The sequence below is a fragment of the Tachysurus fulvidraco genome, chromosome 7, assembly GCF_022655615.1.
Source record: "Tachysurus fulvidraco isolate hzauxx_2018 chromosome 7, HZAU_PFXX_2.0, whole genome shotgun sequence".
Lineage (NCBI taxonomy): Eukaryota > Metazoa > Chordata > Actinopteri > Siluriformes > Bagridae > Tachysurus > Tachysurus fulvidraco.
This window is the reverse complement of record NC_062524.1, coordinates 17,295,152-17,309,554: the sequence shown is the minus strand read 5'-3', so window position 1 is coordinate 17,309,554 and position 14,403 is coordinate 17,295,152. Positions and strand designations below refer to the sequence as shown.

General features: G+C 36.5%; 3 protein-coding genes and 1 long non-coding RNA gene across 6 annotated transcripts in view; 1 reads left to right on the top strand and 3 right to left on the bottom strand.

The window, feature by feature from the left end:
• LOC113660591 (CD209 antigen-like protein C) overlaps window positions 1-162 on the top strand; it is a 1,471-nt gene extending 1,309 nt beyond the window's left edge. The window contains exon 5 of the mRNA XM_047816665.1: window positions 1-162. This exon is cut by the window's left edge and continues 292 nt beyond it. The gene's annotated coding sequence lies outside the window, so the exon portion shown is untranslated.
• A 3,418-nt stretch (window positions 163-3,580) lies between these two features.
• On the bottom strand, window positions 3,581-7,227 carry LOC113660561 (C-type lectin domain family 4 member E-like). Of its 3 annotated transcripts, none has more exons than XM_047815779.1 (5): window positions 6,295-7,227; window positions 5,995-6,136; window positions 5,743-5,867; window positions 4,569-4,648; window positions 3,581-4,464 (listed from the first exon to the last, which is right to left on the bottom strand). In XM_047815779.1, exons 2-5 carry the CDS (start codon window positions 6,113-6,115, stop codon window positions 4,311-4,313), a joined length of 480 nt encoding a protein of 159 aa, XP_047671735.1. In that variant the 5' UTR covers window positions 6,116-6,136; window positions 6,295-7,227; the 3' UTR covers window positions 3,581-4,310. The 3 variants fall into 3 exon arrangements, 2 of the variants coding, with proteins under 2 accessions (XP_047671735.1, XP_047671736.1); XM_047815780.1 differs by having other exon boundaries at window positions 6,715-7,227; XR_007143428.1 differs by lacking the exons at window positions 4,569-4,648; window positions 5,743-5,867; window positions 6,295-7,227 and having other exon boundaries at window positions 4,326-4,464; window positions 5,995-6,132.
• Window positions 7,228-7,680: 453 nt separating this feature from the next.
• Window positions 7,681-9,888, bottom strand: LOC113660557 (C-type lectin domain family 4 member E-like). Its single transcript, XM_027174132.2, has 5 exons — window positions 9,646-9,888; window positions 9,035-9,211; window positions 8,788-8,912; window positions 8,534-8,640; window positions 7,681-8,433 (listed from the first exon to the last, which is right to left on the bottom strand). Exons 1-5 carry the CDS (start codon window positions 9,782-9,784, stop codon window positions 8,280-8,282), a joined length of 702 nt encoding a protein of 233 aa, XP_027029933.1. The 5' UTR covers window positions 9,785-9,888; the 3' UTR covers window positions 7,681-8,279.
• Window positions 9,889-10,829: 941 nt separating this feature from the next.
• LOC125145107 lies at window positions 10,830-11,554 on the bottom strand. Its single transcript, XR_007143435.1, has 3 exons — window positions 11,331-11,554; window positions 11,156-11,251; window positions 10,830-11,057 (listed from the first exon to the last, which is right to left on the bottom strand). It is a non-coding gene; the product is annotated as an uncharacterized LOC125145107 (long non-coding RNA).
• Window positions 11,555-14,403: the final 2,849 nt, after the last annotated feature.

The window sequence follows — 14,403 nt, the reverse complement described above, 5'->3', positions numbered from 1 at the left end:
TTAGATTGTGAATCGTGTCAATAGTGACTATCCATCGCAATCTGACCCATGTCAAAGTCTTTCTCCCTCACACACAGGCACACCACCCTCACACACACATACACACATACGGACACACACTTCCTCACGCACACATACATACATACTTACTCACTTACAACCCCTGGCAAAAAGTATGGAATCACCCCTCTCAGAAGATGTTCATTCAAATGTTTAATTGAAAAAAAAAAAAAGCAAGCACATATATGACACAAAACAAATTTCACTCAGCAATGCAAACTTCTGGCTGTATAAAACACTTAAAAAAAGAGATAAGATAACTATAAAGAACTACAAAGAAAGATAACTATAGTCAATTACAACTGTTTTTACAGATCAAACAGAGGTAAAAAAAAATATGGAATCACACAAATCTGAGGAAAATTATATGGAATCACCATGCACTTTGTATAAAACTTTCTAAAACAAACACCTGTATCTGATTACAACTGCTAATTAGTCTGCAGTTAAAAAAGAGTGCTTGCACACATTAGTGATGTGTTGAACCAAGACTGACATAACTCATGGCTCCAACATGAGAGATGTCAGTTGAAACAAAGGAGAGGATTATCAAACTTCTCGAAGAAGGTAAATTTTCACAGAATGTTGCAAAAGATGTTGATTGTTTCCAGTCATCTAAAATCTGGACTAAGTGTTGTAAAAGGGAAGCGTACTGGTAGACCAAGAAAGACATCAAAGCGCCAAGACAGAAAGCTTAAAACAATATGCTTTGAAAACAGAAAATTCACAACAAAACAAATGAGGAACAAATGGGCAGAAAGTGGAGCCAATGTCTATGACCGGACTGTAAGAAATCGCCTAAAAGAATTGGGATTTACATACAGAAAAGGTCATCCAGGGTCCAAGATTTCTTTCTTGGACCGTGGATGACTGGATGAGAGTTATATTCAGTGATGAATCACGAATCTGCATTGGGCAGGGTGATGATGCTGGAACTTTTGTTTGGTGCCATTCCCAAATTTTATAAAGACAACTGCAAATTTCCACAATCATTAATAATATGGGGTTGTATGTCAGGTAAAGGTATGGGAGAGATGACAGTCATTGCATCTTCTATAAATGCACAAGTTTATTTTGAGATTTTGGACACTTTTCTTATTCCATCAATTGAAAGGATGTTTGCTGATAGTAGCATCATTTTTCAAGATGATAATGCATCGTGCCATAGGGCAAAATCTGTGAAAACATTCCTACAGGAAAGACATATAATAGTCTGGACCTCAATCCAATTGAAAATCTCTGTAGTGGAAATCTGATTTTCAAAGCTGATCTGGCAACTGCAATAAGACAAAGCTGGAGACAGATTGATGAAATATACTGTTTGTCATTAGTTAAATCCATGCCTCAGTGAATTCAAGCTGTTATAAAAGCCAGAGGTGGTGCAACAAAGTACTAGTAGTGTTTTTATTTGGTGATTCCATATAATTTTCCTCAGATTTGTGTGATTCCATATTTTTTTCCTCTGTATGATCTGTAAAACCGTAATTGACTATACTGTAGTTATATTTCTTTGTTTTTTTGTTTGTTTTTTTTTAAGTGTTTTATACAGTCAGAAGTTTGGATTGTTGAGTGAAATTTGTTTTGTGGCATATACTGTATGTGCTTGTTTTTTTTTCTACACAATTAAACATTTCAATGAACATCTTCTGAGAGGGGTGATTCCATACTTTTTGCCAGGGGTTGTACAAAAACACAGACACACAAACACGCACACTCATGCACACATACTGTATACACACACATGCAAACGCACACATGCAAAGTTGCTCAGATCCTTACACTTGCCTGTTCTTCCTGCTCCAAACACATCAGCTTTAATTTTTCACTTCCTGCCTAATATGTGCCACAATTGCACTGTTGCACTTCAGCTATCCGGGGTTTTAATGTTAGAATCTAGATATATTCAGAGGCAGCCTTATGCTAAAATGCCCACATCAGTAATTCCAACATCAATCTACATCCCAAAAAAAGATTTGTGATAACTTTATTAAGAAGATCATGGTCTCAGTGACTCAATCTCTTTCTGAGTTGACAAACAGAATGTAAAAAAGGGAAGTGAAACCTGCTGTAGTATCTGATGCCAGTATGACTTTCTCTAACAAAGCAAAGGGAAAAAAACAAATTTTGCAAATCTCTGGTTAATAAACTAGAAAGGAGTGTTAATGATGGAAAAAGTTTGGTTAAGCCTAGGTGTGAAAATGTTCGTTTTTGAGGAACTCACTTGTTTCCGAGCTCTGGAAATTACACATGCTAAATTCAGTAACAAAGTTGTGACAGACCTCAACCACTCTGGGCTGCTTCTTATTTTTCCTTGAGATCGATCCATGTCTTTGTGTGTATAATGGTTTAGCATTGTTTCAAGGTAACTTGGACGTACACATACATGCACACAAACACACACTCACTCACACACACTAGAATGTACATTTTCTGAAGAAAATGTGAATGGTGCACGTGGCAAGTTCCCCTCATCGTGCTGAGTGTTTTGATATATGACATGTCCATGAAGTGCTAACTTTTTGATTTCATTTATTTTGGGGGAGGGGATACATGTGGCGTCAGTTCACCTCATCGGGCTGAGTGTTTTGATATATGACATGTCCATGTGGTGCTAACTTTTTGGTTTCGCTTATTTTGGGGGCGAGGCTACACGTGACGTCACATGAATACCCAGTGGGGTGCCAATACTTTTGGACACAAGTTGCTATTTGAACTTTGTCCAGAGTAAGGTCCTAAAGGAGCTGGTTGAGTTTGGTATAAATCGCTCGAAAACTTGCTGAGTTATAAACCTCCAAAATTTATAATGTAAGTCTATGGGAAAAATAAGCCACTCTGAGCTTCCGTACCGGGAATTCCGGAATTCCGATCACTTATAAAAGTCATAGCACACCTCTCCTCAATGAGCCTGTCAATTTGACACCTCATTCATGGGTCTAGGACAAAAGCTGCGGGAGAAGTTACGTGCCAAAGTTTTGTCCGACATAATAACAAGAATGTTGATTTGCAAGCACCATTAATAATAACATACCAAACTAATATGCATCAAATTTACACTGAAGCATTTGATTAAAACGTTCCACATTGTCGATATTTGTACAAACTCAAACGTATGTCAAATAAATGAACAAAATAACACCTGAATGCTTTGTTGTTGTTTTTTTCACCATTTTATAGCATTCACATATTTGCTTCTCTTCTGTTTTATTCATGTCAAGGAAAACCTGGCCTATGTTTGGTCCAAAACTTATCATCTGGTGTGTGTGTATTATTTATATTTATATTTTCACATATGCTCAACATACCTGAAGTCTAGCCCAGGAGACACATGGAGGGGAAACACCTTGGATGGGGTGCCAGCTCATCACCATGCACACACACACTCACACTATAGCCAATACAGAGATGCCAATCAACCTTTTGACTGGGGGAGGAAACTAGTGGAACAGAAGAATCTTTTTTCTTAAGATGAAACATTTTGTAATGTAATTTAACATGAGAAAAAAGAAAGCAAAAACCAGACTTGTTATAACTTTGCAAATTTATTAAAAAGTACAACTAGAACATCACATTGACAAACATTCAGACTATTTGCTACAACACTTCAAATTTAGTGTGTCCGAGCGTCTCTAAAAACAGCTGGTCTTACAGAAATTTGGCAAACGTCCTTTTTCAGAGAACTCAATTACAAGGAAACGTAACCCTATAATGCAATTTGTGTCATATTTAAATTGAGAACCCATATTATCAACAAACCTGTTGAATATAATCTGATACTTGTTTTATGCCCCCTGGCGGATTTATTCATGCTATGCAGTCAATAGCAGACTTTAGACGGTGTTTCCCAATATGGCTGTCTTCATGGACTGACATGAATTTTTTTTTTTTTTGTTTTTTTTGCAGTTATCTCTTTGCTGATTGCATTTATCTTCTCATATGTGAATAAAGTATAAATAAGTACTTTATTTTAAAAACAAAGCAAAACAAAATGTATTGTATTCATTTTTCAAATTTTGTTTTTAAAATAAAGTAATTTGCCATGGTATAACTGGTTGTATATATTTTGTTTAAACACTTCAATATCTAAAAAAATTAGAATTTTATGTCAACTATTACATATCAGACTTTACAGTTTTTTTTTCACATGGCTCGCTATCTAAATGTAAAAGAATGACTTCGTATGTTCAAAACAAACAATATTCTTATCATTTAAAAAAAAAAAGTTCCTATTTCAGCAAGTGAACTTCATGTGCTCAGTCAAATATGTTCCTCTCACAAATCCCAACTTCAGAGAAGCCACAGTTATAATCATTCCAGGTTGAGATGTGAGACTTAGCCCTTCTAAAGCTTATTATAACACAGTCCTCATTTCTTGCAACATCGTTTGGTTCTCCAACCCACCAGAACCTGAAAAAACAAAGAGAGTCAGAATGTCTGTTTTTTCACACCTGAAGCTTCAAGCTAAGAGAAAAACTGCATCATGGGTAATTTTCAGTTCAGTGGCGTCTTACTCAGTGGTCAGTGGTGAACTGTCCACCCATTTAAATGTCCCCTCTGTGTCTGGAGTATTTGAGTATTTACTGATGAATTCCTGTAATTGTTGCGGAACAAAATGAATATAGAATATATTATTGTTTAAAATAAATGTTCTAAATGCGATAAAACAGGGCATCTACTGTATTTAGGACCTCTCAGCTGACCGAACTGAGGTCGTTCCCTCTGCAGGCTATAGTTCGCTCAGCTGCTGAGGGCCCCAGAGCTTCTGCTGCACCAGCAGCAAAGGAGAGTGAACCCCAAACACAGCCTGCAGCCCAGAAGCCCACTGGAGCAGCTGCAACACCAGAGAAGCCATTCACAACCGGTTCAGCTGAGAAGAAGCCATGCTCGGCTGAAACACAGCGGGAGAAGCCGTGTCTGGCTGAACCGGACCAAGAAAGGCCATGCTTAACTTAGATACAATAAGTGGATTCAGACTCAGTGCTGGAGCTGCCTGTGCTGGCAGAGGCAGGCACATAGATTCAGAGCAACTGCCTGAAAACACCGGCCACTATACCAGTGCAGGGGGACAGTGGAGACGTAGAGATGGTGGATGGCACTTTACCAACAAAAAGGAAAAGCAAGGTAAGGGACAAGGAAAGAAACATGCAAAAGCAAATCAGATAGTGATGATTGTGTGTCAGACAAATGTTGTTTTCAGTGCTGAGGACATTAAATGGCCCCTAAATGGCAGATTATTGTGCCAATAGTGGAGTTGTCAAACATTTTTGAAAAGAAGGAGCTTATCAATGTGGATATTCTTCTTCCCTCTTTCAGATACCACGCTTCTGCTCAGATCAAAGCCTTTCTGATGGACATATCATCATGAATGATAGATCATCAGTTGTAACTTAATCCTGGCAAATCTGGGATGCTGGCCAGAGTGGAGGGCACTGTGCAAAGCACCATTAACCAGAAAGCCACTCATCTCCAATGGAGGATTTTACATGTTTGACAGTGTGAACTTATGAGAATGCTCTGCGGCTAAATCAACTATCCACTGTTATATTTTGAACTGATTTATTGAAATATTTTAATACGTATTTATTGAGTTTCTGAGTCACCCCCGTTTTGCTTATATATAATGTGACGTACATTTGATGTAAATAAAGGGTTGTAAAAAGTAAAAAAATTCTCTCTCTCCCTCACCTGTTCCTCTCTACTGTTTACAATCACCAGATCTGCTCCTCTCTTTATACAGTCCTCTCTGTGCTCAATCCAGTTCTTCTTTTCAATAGAAATGTAATAAATATTCTGTCTGAAAACTTTCCAACCTAGTATAGATCATTTCATTAATAAGAACTCACTTGAATTAACTGATTTTAAAACCATAATAAGGTAAACATACTGTAGTGCTTCAGGTGTGAGTGTAAATTCTACACATGTACAATATTCTCTTACCAATGTTTAACAGCACACAGTGCAGTGCAGATCTCTCGTGCACTAACTGGTCTTGCTCTCTAGACAGGATGTTGTATTTGACCCACAGCACAGTGACGGCAGTCAGCAGGAGGACACACATCACCACCGCTATCACAACCGGCTCAAGTCATGACAAAAAAGGGAGGACGCAGTGAAAACCAAAATACCATTTAATCTTATATTTAAAATGTGAATAATTAGTCTGAGCTTTGACAGAATGTTTTTAGCAGTTTACATGTGACAGTGTATTGGAGAACTCAAATGGAAAACAATACTTACAAAATAACGAAGAAACAAAACAGAAAACAACCCCAAACAGAAACCAAGCGGTAAAATCCTCCTAAATCTCTGATGTTATAAAGCAGAAGTAAAAAAAAAAAGCAAAAGCGTAAGAACCAGCCTTGTGTGTTAATTGCACACAGCGGACATGAAGCACTCCAGAGTGAAGTAATACTTCTGGATCTAAAACTCTTTATGCTGCCTGTTCTCAAACTTTTTGCAGCTTAGGGACTGATTATTATTATTCATGCACTATAATTTAGAAAATTTAGTTTAATTTAGTTTCAGAAAAACAAAAACAGTGGATTTTATACACCCATACAACACAAAATGTAAAGTACATTACATTCTAACTCCCTGTTTCACTCCCTTCCTCTCACCTCATGTGTGTTTATTAGACCAAATTTAAATCTTCTCTACCTATGTGTTGAATTTGTCTGTGACTCTTTGTTTTGATGTCCTCAGTTTCAATGCTTTCATAATCGGTTATGACTGTATAGTTGACCACCGTCATGTCCTCGTCGTCTCTCTTCATCTCCTCCATGCAGAAACAAAACATTTTTAAAATCTAATATTTTCACTAAAACTCTGAGAGAACTCATGTACTGCTGTACTTCTTTACTCGAGTGCGTCGTGTGGGCAATGAAATTGAATTACCATGCCGCTGCAATTTAAGGAAGTGAAGCGTTTAGATGTGATGACGTGGGCATTGTTGCAACGCTAAAATAACAGTGTTGTACTATGTGTCATGCATCGATCCTGATAATGTACTTACACAACCTATACACAATCTATACACAATTGTCAAACTTCATTCATTCATTCATTTTCTACAGCTTATCCGAACTTCTCGGGTCACGGGGAGCCTGTGCCTATCTCAGGCGTCATCGGGCATCGAGGCAGGATACACCCTGGACGGAGTGCCAACCCATCACAGGGCATACACACACTCTCATTCACTCACACACACACACACACTACGGACAATTTTCCAGAGATGCCAATCAACCTACCATGCATGTCTTTGGACCGGGGGAAGAAACCGGAGTACCAGGAGGAAACCCCCGAGGCACGGGGAGAACATGCAAACTCCACACACTGACTCAATCATTGACTAATCAGACTCAAAAGGGAACCTCAGCTTCATTTGGGTGAAGATGAGGTTCCCTTTTGAGTCTGATTATTCCTCTTCTATTCTTGCCACAGTCGCCTCAGTAACTTCAGGCTTGCTCATTATTTATTGGAGATAAATACAAACACATTTAATATGTCTAATATTAAATTATTACTGTTGCACTTCAGCTGTAAGTGGTTTTAACGTTAGTGTCTAGATGTATTCAGATGCAGCCTTATGCTAAATTGGCTCACTTTTTTCACACATCAATCTACATTCCAAGAACTTTATTGAGAAGAGCACTCTTTCTAAACACTCAGGAATATAGTTTTAATGAAGGATATCTCAGTGTATTGCTTCAATCAACTTTTCTTCTAATCTGACCAGTGCACTAGTCTCTGCTGCTGAAAAACACCCTCACAGAAGACCCACGTTTGCCTTCAACAAGCTGAAATAAAAAAGGTTCCTGTTGGGAAAAAAAAATAAATAAATAAATAAAAAATAAAAAATAATACTAATAATAATAATAATAATAATAATAATAATATTGTATTAATTTCACAAATTTCAATTAATTTCACTAAATTTGTTATTGTTCTAAAATAAGTAATTTGCCTTGAACACCTGGTGATAAAAAAAATAAAAAATCATATGTGTAAATGCTTATCAGAAAAACAACAACTGGATTTTGTTTAAAACATTTCATTTCTTAAAATATAGAATTCTCTGTCAACCATTTCATATGCCTGACTTTACAGTTATTTTACATGACTCACTATCTAAATGTAACAGAATGGCGTCATATGTAAAAAAAAGAGAATTATTATAATTACAAGTAATGTTTCGATTTTAGCCATTGATCTTTGTGTGCTCAGTTAAATATTTTTATCTCACAAATGTCAGCTAAAAGGAGGTTACAGGGATAATCAGCCCAGGTCGAGATGTTAGACTTAGCCTTTGCGTGGCCTGTTATAACACAGTCCTCTCTTTGTTTATAATCATTTGGTTCTCCGTTCCACCAGAACCTGAAAACACAAAGAGAGTCACAATGTTATTTTACATCTGAAGCTTCAGACTGAGAGAAAAACTGCATCATGGGTAATTTTCATTTCAATGATGTCTTACTCAGTGGTCAGTGGTGAACCGTCCACCCATTTAAATGTCCCCTCTTTGTCTGTGTCAGTCAGACCAATCCAAGCTCGAGTACCGTTGGAATATTTACTGATGAACTCCTGTAATTGTTACAAAACAATATAAATATAGAGAATTATTTATTCTCTCTCTCTCTCTCTCTCTCTCTCTCTCTCTCTCTCTCTCACACACACACACACACACACACACACACACACACACACACACACACACACACACACACACACCTGTTCCTCTCTACTGTTTACAATCACCAGATCTGCTCCTCTCATTATACAGTCCTCTCTGCTCTCAGTCCAGTTCTTCTTTTCAGTAGAAATGTAATAAATATTCTGTCTGAAATCTCTCCATCCTAGTACAGATCATTTCATTAATAACAACTCACATAAATTAACTGATTTTAAAACCATAGTAATTTAAACATAGTGCTTCAGGTGTGAGTGTAAATTCTACACATGTACAATATTCTCTTACCAAATTTTAACAGCACACGGTGCAGTGCAGATCTCTCCTGCTCTAACTGGTCTTGTTCTCTAGACAGGATGTTGTATTTGACCCACAGCACAGTGACAGCAGTCAGCAGGAGGACACACATCAGCACCGCACACACTGCAGTAAGTCTGTAACAGTTTCTTTCAGCAGTGTTGAGTTCTAAGTGAGAACAAACACAGGTGTGTGTTTTTTTAAATAAATATCTGATATAATAAAGCAGAAGTAAAAAAAAAAGCAAAAGCTTAAGAAACAGCAACATAATGAGTTTTAGATCCTGAAGTATTGCTTCATATACTTGTGTGCTAATTGCACACAGCGTATATAAATGAATCACTTTAGAATGAAGCAATACTTCTAGATCTAAAACTCTTTATTTTGCTGGTTCTCAAACCTTTTGCAGCTTAGGGACTTATTATTATTCATGCACTATAATTTATGAATATTCAAATATTAATGTTCAGAAAAACAGAAACAGTGGATTTTACACACCCATACAACACAAAATGTAAAGTACATTACACTCTATCTCCCTGTTTCACTCCCTTCCTCTCACCTCATGTGTGTTTATTAGACCAAATTTAAATCTTTTCTACCTGTGTGTTGAATTTGTCTGTGACTCTTTGTTTTGATGTCCTCAGTTTCGATGCTTTCATAATCGGTTATGACTGTATAGTTGACCACCGTCATGTAATCGTCGTCTCTTATCATCTCCTCCATGCAGAAACAAAACATTTTTAAAATCTAATCTCTTCACTAAAACTCTGAGAGAACTCATGTACTGCTGTACTTCTTTACTCAAGTGTGTCGTGTGCGCAATGAAATTGAATTACCATGCCGCTGCAATTTAAGGAAGTGAAGCGTTTAGATGTGATGACATGTGGGCATTGTTGCAACGCTAAAATAACAATGTTGTACTATTTGTCATGCATCGATCCTGATAATGTACTTACACAACCTATACACAACCTTACACAACCTATATACAATTGTCGAACTGTATATTTACTGTACAGTATAATCACACAATCCAGGGTCACCCAAATGAGGATGAGTTTCCCTTTTGAGTCTATTCTTGCCACAGTCGCCTCAGTAACTTCAGGCTTGCTCATTGTTTATTGGAGATAAATACAAACACATTTAATATGTCTAATATTAAATTATTACTGTTGCACTTCAGCTGTCAGTGATTTTAACGTTAGTGTCTAGATGTATTCAGATGCAACCTTATGCTAAATTGCTTCACTTTTTTCACACATCAATCTACATTCCAAAAACAACAACAACAACAAAAAAAAAAACATTTGTGATAACTTTATTGAGAAGATCACTCTTTCTAAAAACTCAGGAATATAATTTTAATGAAGGATATCTCAGTGTATTGCTTCAATCAGATTTTCTTCTAATCTGATAAGTGCACTATTCTCTGCTGCTGAAAAACACCTTCACAGAAGAACCATGTTTGCCTTTCACAAGGTGAAATAAAAAAGGTTCCTGTTGGGAAAAAAAAAATAAAAAAAAATAATAAAACTTAAAAATAATAATAAAATAAAAATAATAATAATAATGTATTAATTTCCCAAATTTCCATTAATTAACTAAATTTGTTTTTGTTCTAAAATAAGTAATTTGCCATAAACACCTGGTGATCCAAAAAAAAAAAAAAAATCATTATCAGAAAAACAACTGGATTTTGTTTAAATAATTCAATTTCTTAAAAAATAAAATTCTGTCAACCATTTCATATATGACTCACTATCTAAATGTAACAGAATGGCTTTATACGTTTAAAAAAAGAGAGAATTATTATAATTACAAGTAATATTTCGATTTTAGTCATTGACCTTTGTGTGCTCAGTTAAATATTTTTATCTCACAAATCCCAACTACAGGGAAGTTACAGTGATAATCAGCACAGGTCGAGATGTTAGACTTAGCCCCTGCATGGCCTGTTATAACACAGTCTTCATTTTGTCCATAATTATTTGGTTCTCCGTTCCACCAGAACCTGAAAACACAGAGAGTCACAATGTTATTTCACATCTGAAACTTCAGACTGCGAGAAAAACTGCATCATGGGTAATTTTCAGTTCAGTGATGTCTTACTCAGTGGTCAGTGGCCCATTTAAATGTCCCCTCTGTGTCTGTGTCAGTCAGTCCAATCCAAGCTTCAGTACCGGCGAAATTTTTACTGATGAACTCCTGTAATTGTTACATAAGAATATAAATATAGAGCCTCATTTATACCCCCCCCCCCTCTCTCTCTCTCACACACACACACCTGTTCCTCTCTACTGTTTATGATCACCAGATCTGCTCCTCTCTTTATACAGTCCAGTCTGGTTTCCTCCCAGCTCTTTTTTTCAGTAGAAATGTAATAAATATTCTGTCAGAAATCTCTCGATCCTAGTACAGATCATTTCATTAATAACAACTCACTTGAATTAACTGATTTAATTCAATAAATAAAACCATAATGAGGTAAAAATAGTGCTTCAGGTGTGAGTGTAAATTCTACACATGTACAATATTCTCTTACCAAATTTTAACAGCACACGGTGCAGTGCAGATCTCTCCTGCTCTAACTGGTCTTGTTCTCTATACAGGATGTTGTATTAGACCCACAGCACAGTGACGGCAGTCAGTAGGAGGACACACATCAGCACCGCACACACTGCAGTAAGTCTGTAACAGTTTCTTTCAGCAGTGTTGAGTTCTAAGGGAGAACAAACACAGGTGTTTTTTTTTTTTAAATAAATATCTGATATTATAAAGCAGAAGTAAAAAAAGCAAAAGTGTAAGAACCAGCAACATATAATGAGTTTTAGATCCTGAAGTATTGCTTCATACTTGTGTGTTAATTGCACAGACAGCGGACATTTTACACACCCATACAACACAAAATGTAAATTACATTACAGTCTAACTCCCTGTTTCACTCCCTTCCTCTCACCTCATGTGTGTTTATTAGACCAAATTTAAATCTTCTCTACCTGTGTTTTGAATTTGTCTGTGAATCAATTTACTTACATAACCTATACACAACCTATATACAATTGTCGAACTGTATATTTATAATCACACCCTCCAGTGTCACCCAAATGAGGATGAGGTTCTCTTTTGAGTCTGATTATTCCTCTTCTATCCTTGCCAGATCACTCTTTCTAAACACTCAGGAAAAGGTTTTTAATGAAGGATATCTCAGTGTATTGCATCAATAATTTTTCCTTCTAATCTGACGTGTGCACTTGTCTCTGCTGCTAAAAAACAACCCATGACGCTACCACCACCATGCTTTGGGATGGTGAATCTTGTGTTCTAGCGTGTGCTTTGCCATGGTCTGGTTCAGTGACTCAATCTCTTTCTGAGACGACAAACAGAATTTAAAAAGGGAAGTGTAGCCTGCTGCAATATCAGATGTAGTAACGGATAAAAGCACGTTATTTTACAAATAGGATAATAACCTAGAGAGATGTGACAGACCTCAATCACTCTGTGTCAGGGAAAGTAGTGGAGGCGATTACTCAGACCTATGAGGCGTACGGTCTTGCCTCGCCTCTCGGCATCAGTGCTCACTCTACTAGGGGTATCACCTCATTCAGTGCCTTAGCCAGGGGTGTTCCCCTTGAGAATATTTGTGCTGCGGTGGGTTGGTTCTCTCCGCACACCTTTATCGGGTTCTATAACCTAGACTTGGACCCCACTCCAGGGACCCAGGTCCTGCAGGGCTATTGATGTTCTGTTCCCAGTCTGCTTGTGCTCTCTCATGGCCGCTGGCACAGTCATCGACCAGCGCATTGTGGCTTGGGTATTGGGGTTTTTATAGTCAGCCCTGACAAATCATTCCCTTCTCAGGGAACTACACCAGGTTACGTATACATAACCCATGAACTTGATGCTGCATTGCTGGCCATGCCCTGGGCGTTCTCTCGCGCTTCCTTCAGACAAATAAAAGCTGGAGTAATGTGATGTACATGCCCTTATATGGACTTACTGGCGCGTAAACACTTTGTACGTGTCCTTCCCGAGCCATTAAATTGGCGTGTGTGCACACAGAGCTTCAGACACAACATCCTCACAGAAGCATTCCCAAAGTGTCAGCCCTGACGAAGTGTCTCGTTCCCTTCTCAGGGAACCGGGTTACATATGTAAACTGGGGTAATTTTATTTAAAAAAATAACAAAAACTACAAACACAAGGCAAACATTAGTGAAGACTAGGCAACTATAATAACAACATGGAAACCAGGAGACATGATAACACAAAAACACAACACAAAAGGACTTGGTAAATAACAGACACAAGACCACAGGATTAAATGGGGAAGATTATCATTGAGACACAAGGAACACCACCCATATCATCAACAGACCTGCTGTATACATTCTGATACTTGTCTTCTGCCCCCAGAGGATTTATCCATGCTCTACAGTCAATCGCAGTCTTTAGACGGTGTTTTCCAGTATGGCTGCCTGAATTGATTTTTTTCTTTGCTAATTGCATTTATCTTCTCACCCATTTTTCAGTATGAATATGTACTTTATTGAAGCAGCCAAGAATTACATTCATTTTATAGAGAATGTTATACAGTAGTAAAAGTGTGTTGAAATGGAATATGATATAGCAGGTCTATAAGATCAATAACCTTAATCATTACTGTACTTTATTTCATAATGCACTCCTGCCACAATGCCAAATACAAGTTTTAATTTAAACTAATTTGAAATAAAAAAAATTATTATTATTATTATTATTATTATTATTATTATATAATAATAATAATAATAATAATAATAATAATAATAATAATAATAATAATAATAATAATAATAATAATAATAACATTTTATTAATTTTCCAAATTTACATTAATTTCACTAAATTAGCTTTTGTTCTAAAATAAGTAATTTCCCATAAACACCTGGTGATAGAAAAACATAATCATAGGTGTAAATGCTTATTAAAAAAACAACAACTGGGTTTTGTTTAAACAATTTAATTTCTAAAAAAAAAATAGAATTCTCTGTCAACTATTTCATATGTCAGACAGTTTTTTCACATAACTCACTATCTAAATGTAAACGATATGGTCAAAACAAACAGTATTATTATCATATTAAGAAATGTTAAATATTTAAATCTCACAAATCTACAGGGAGAAATGTTAGACTTTGTGTAGCCTCTCTCAGTTCATGTTCTCTGTACTGAAATTGTCACTCAAAATCATTATATTATTATAGATAACGCTGTTGTTATATGTATCATAATCAAGTCATGAGAATGTGCTTACAAAAATAACCTATATGTTATTTCTGCTTTTTATTAATATCTTTATCTTTTAAGTTTCCAGACAC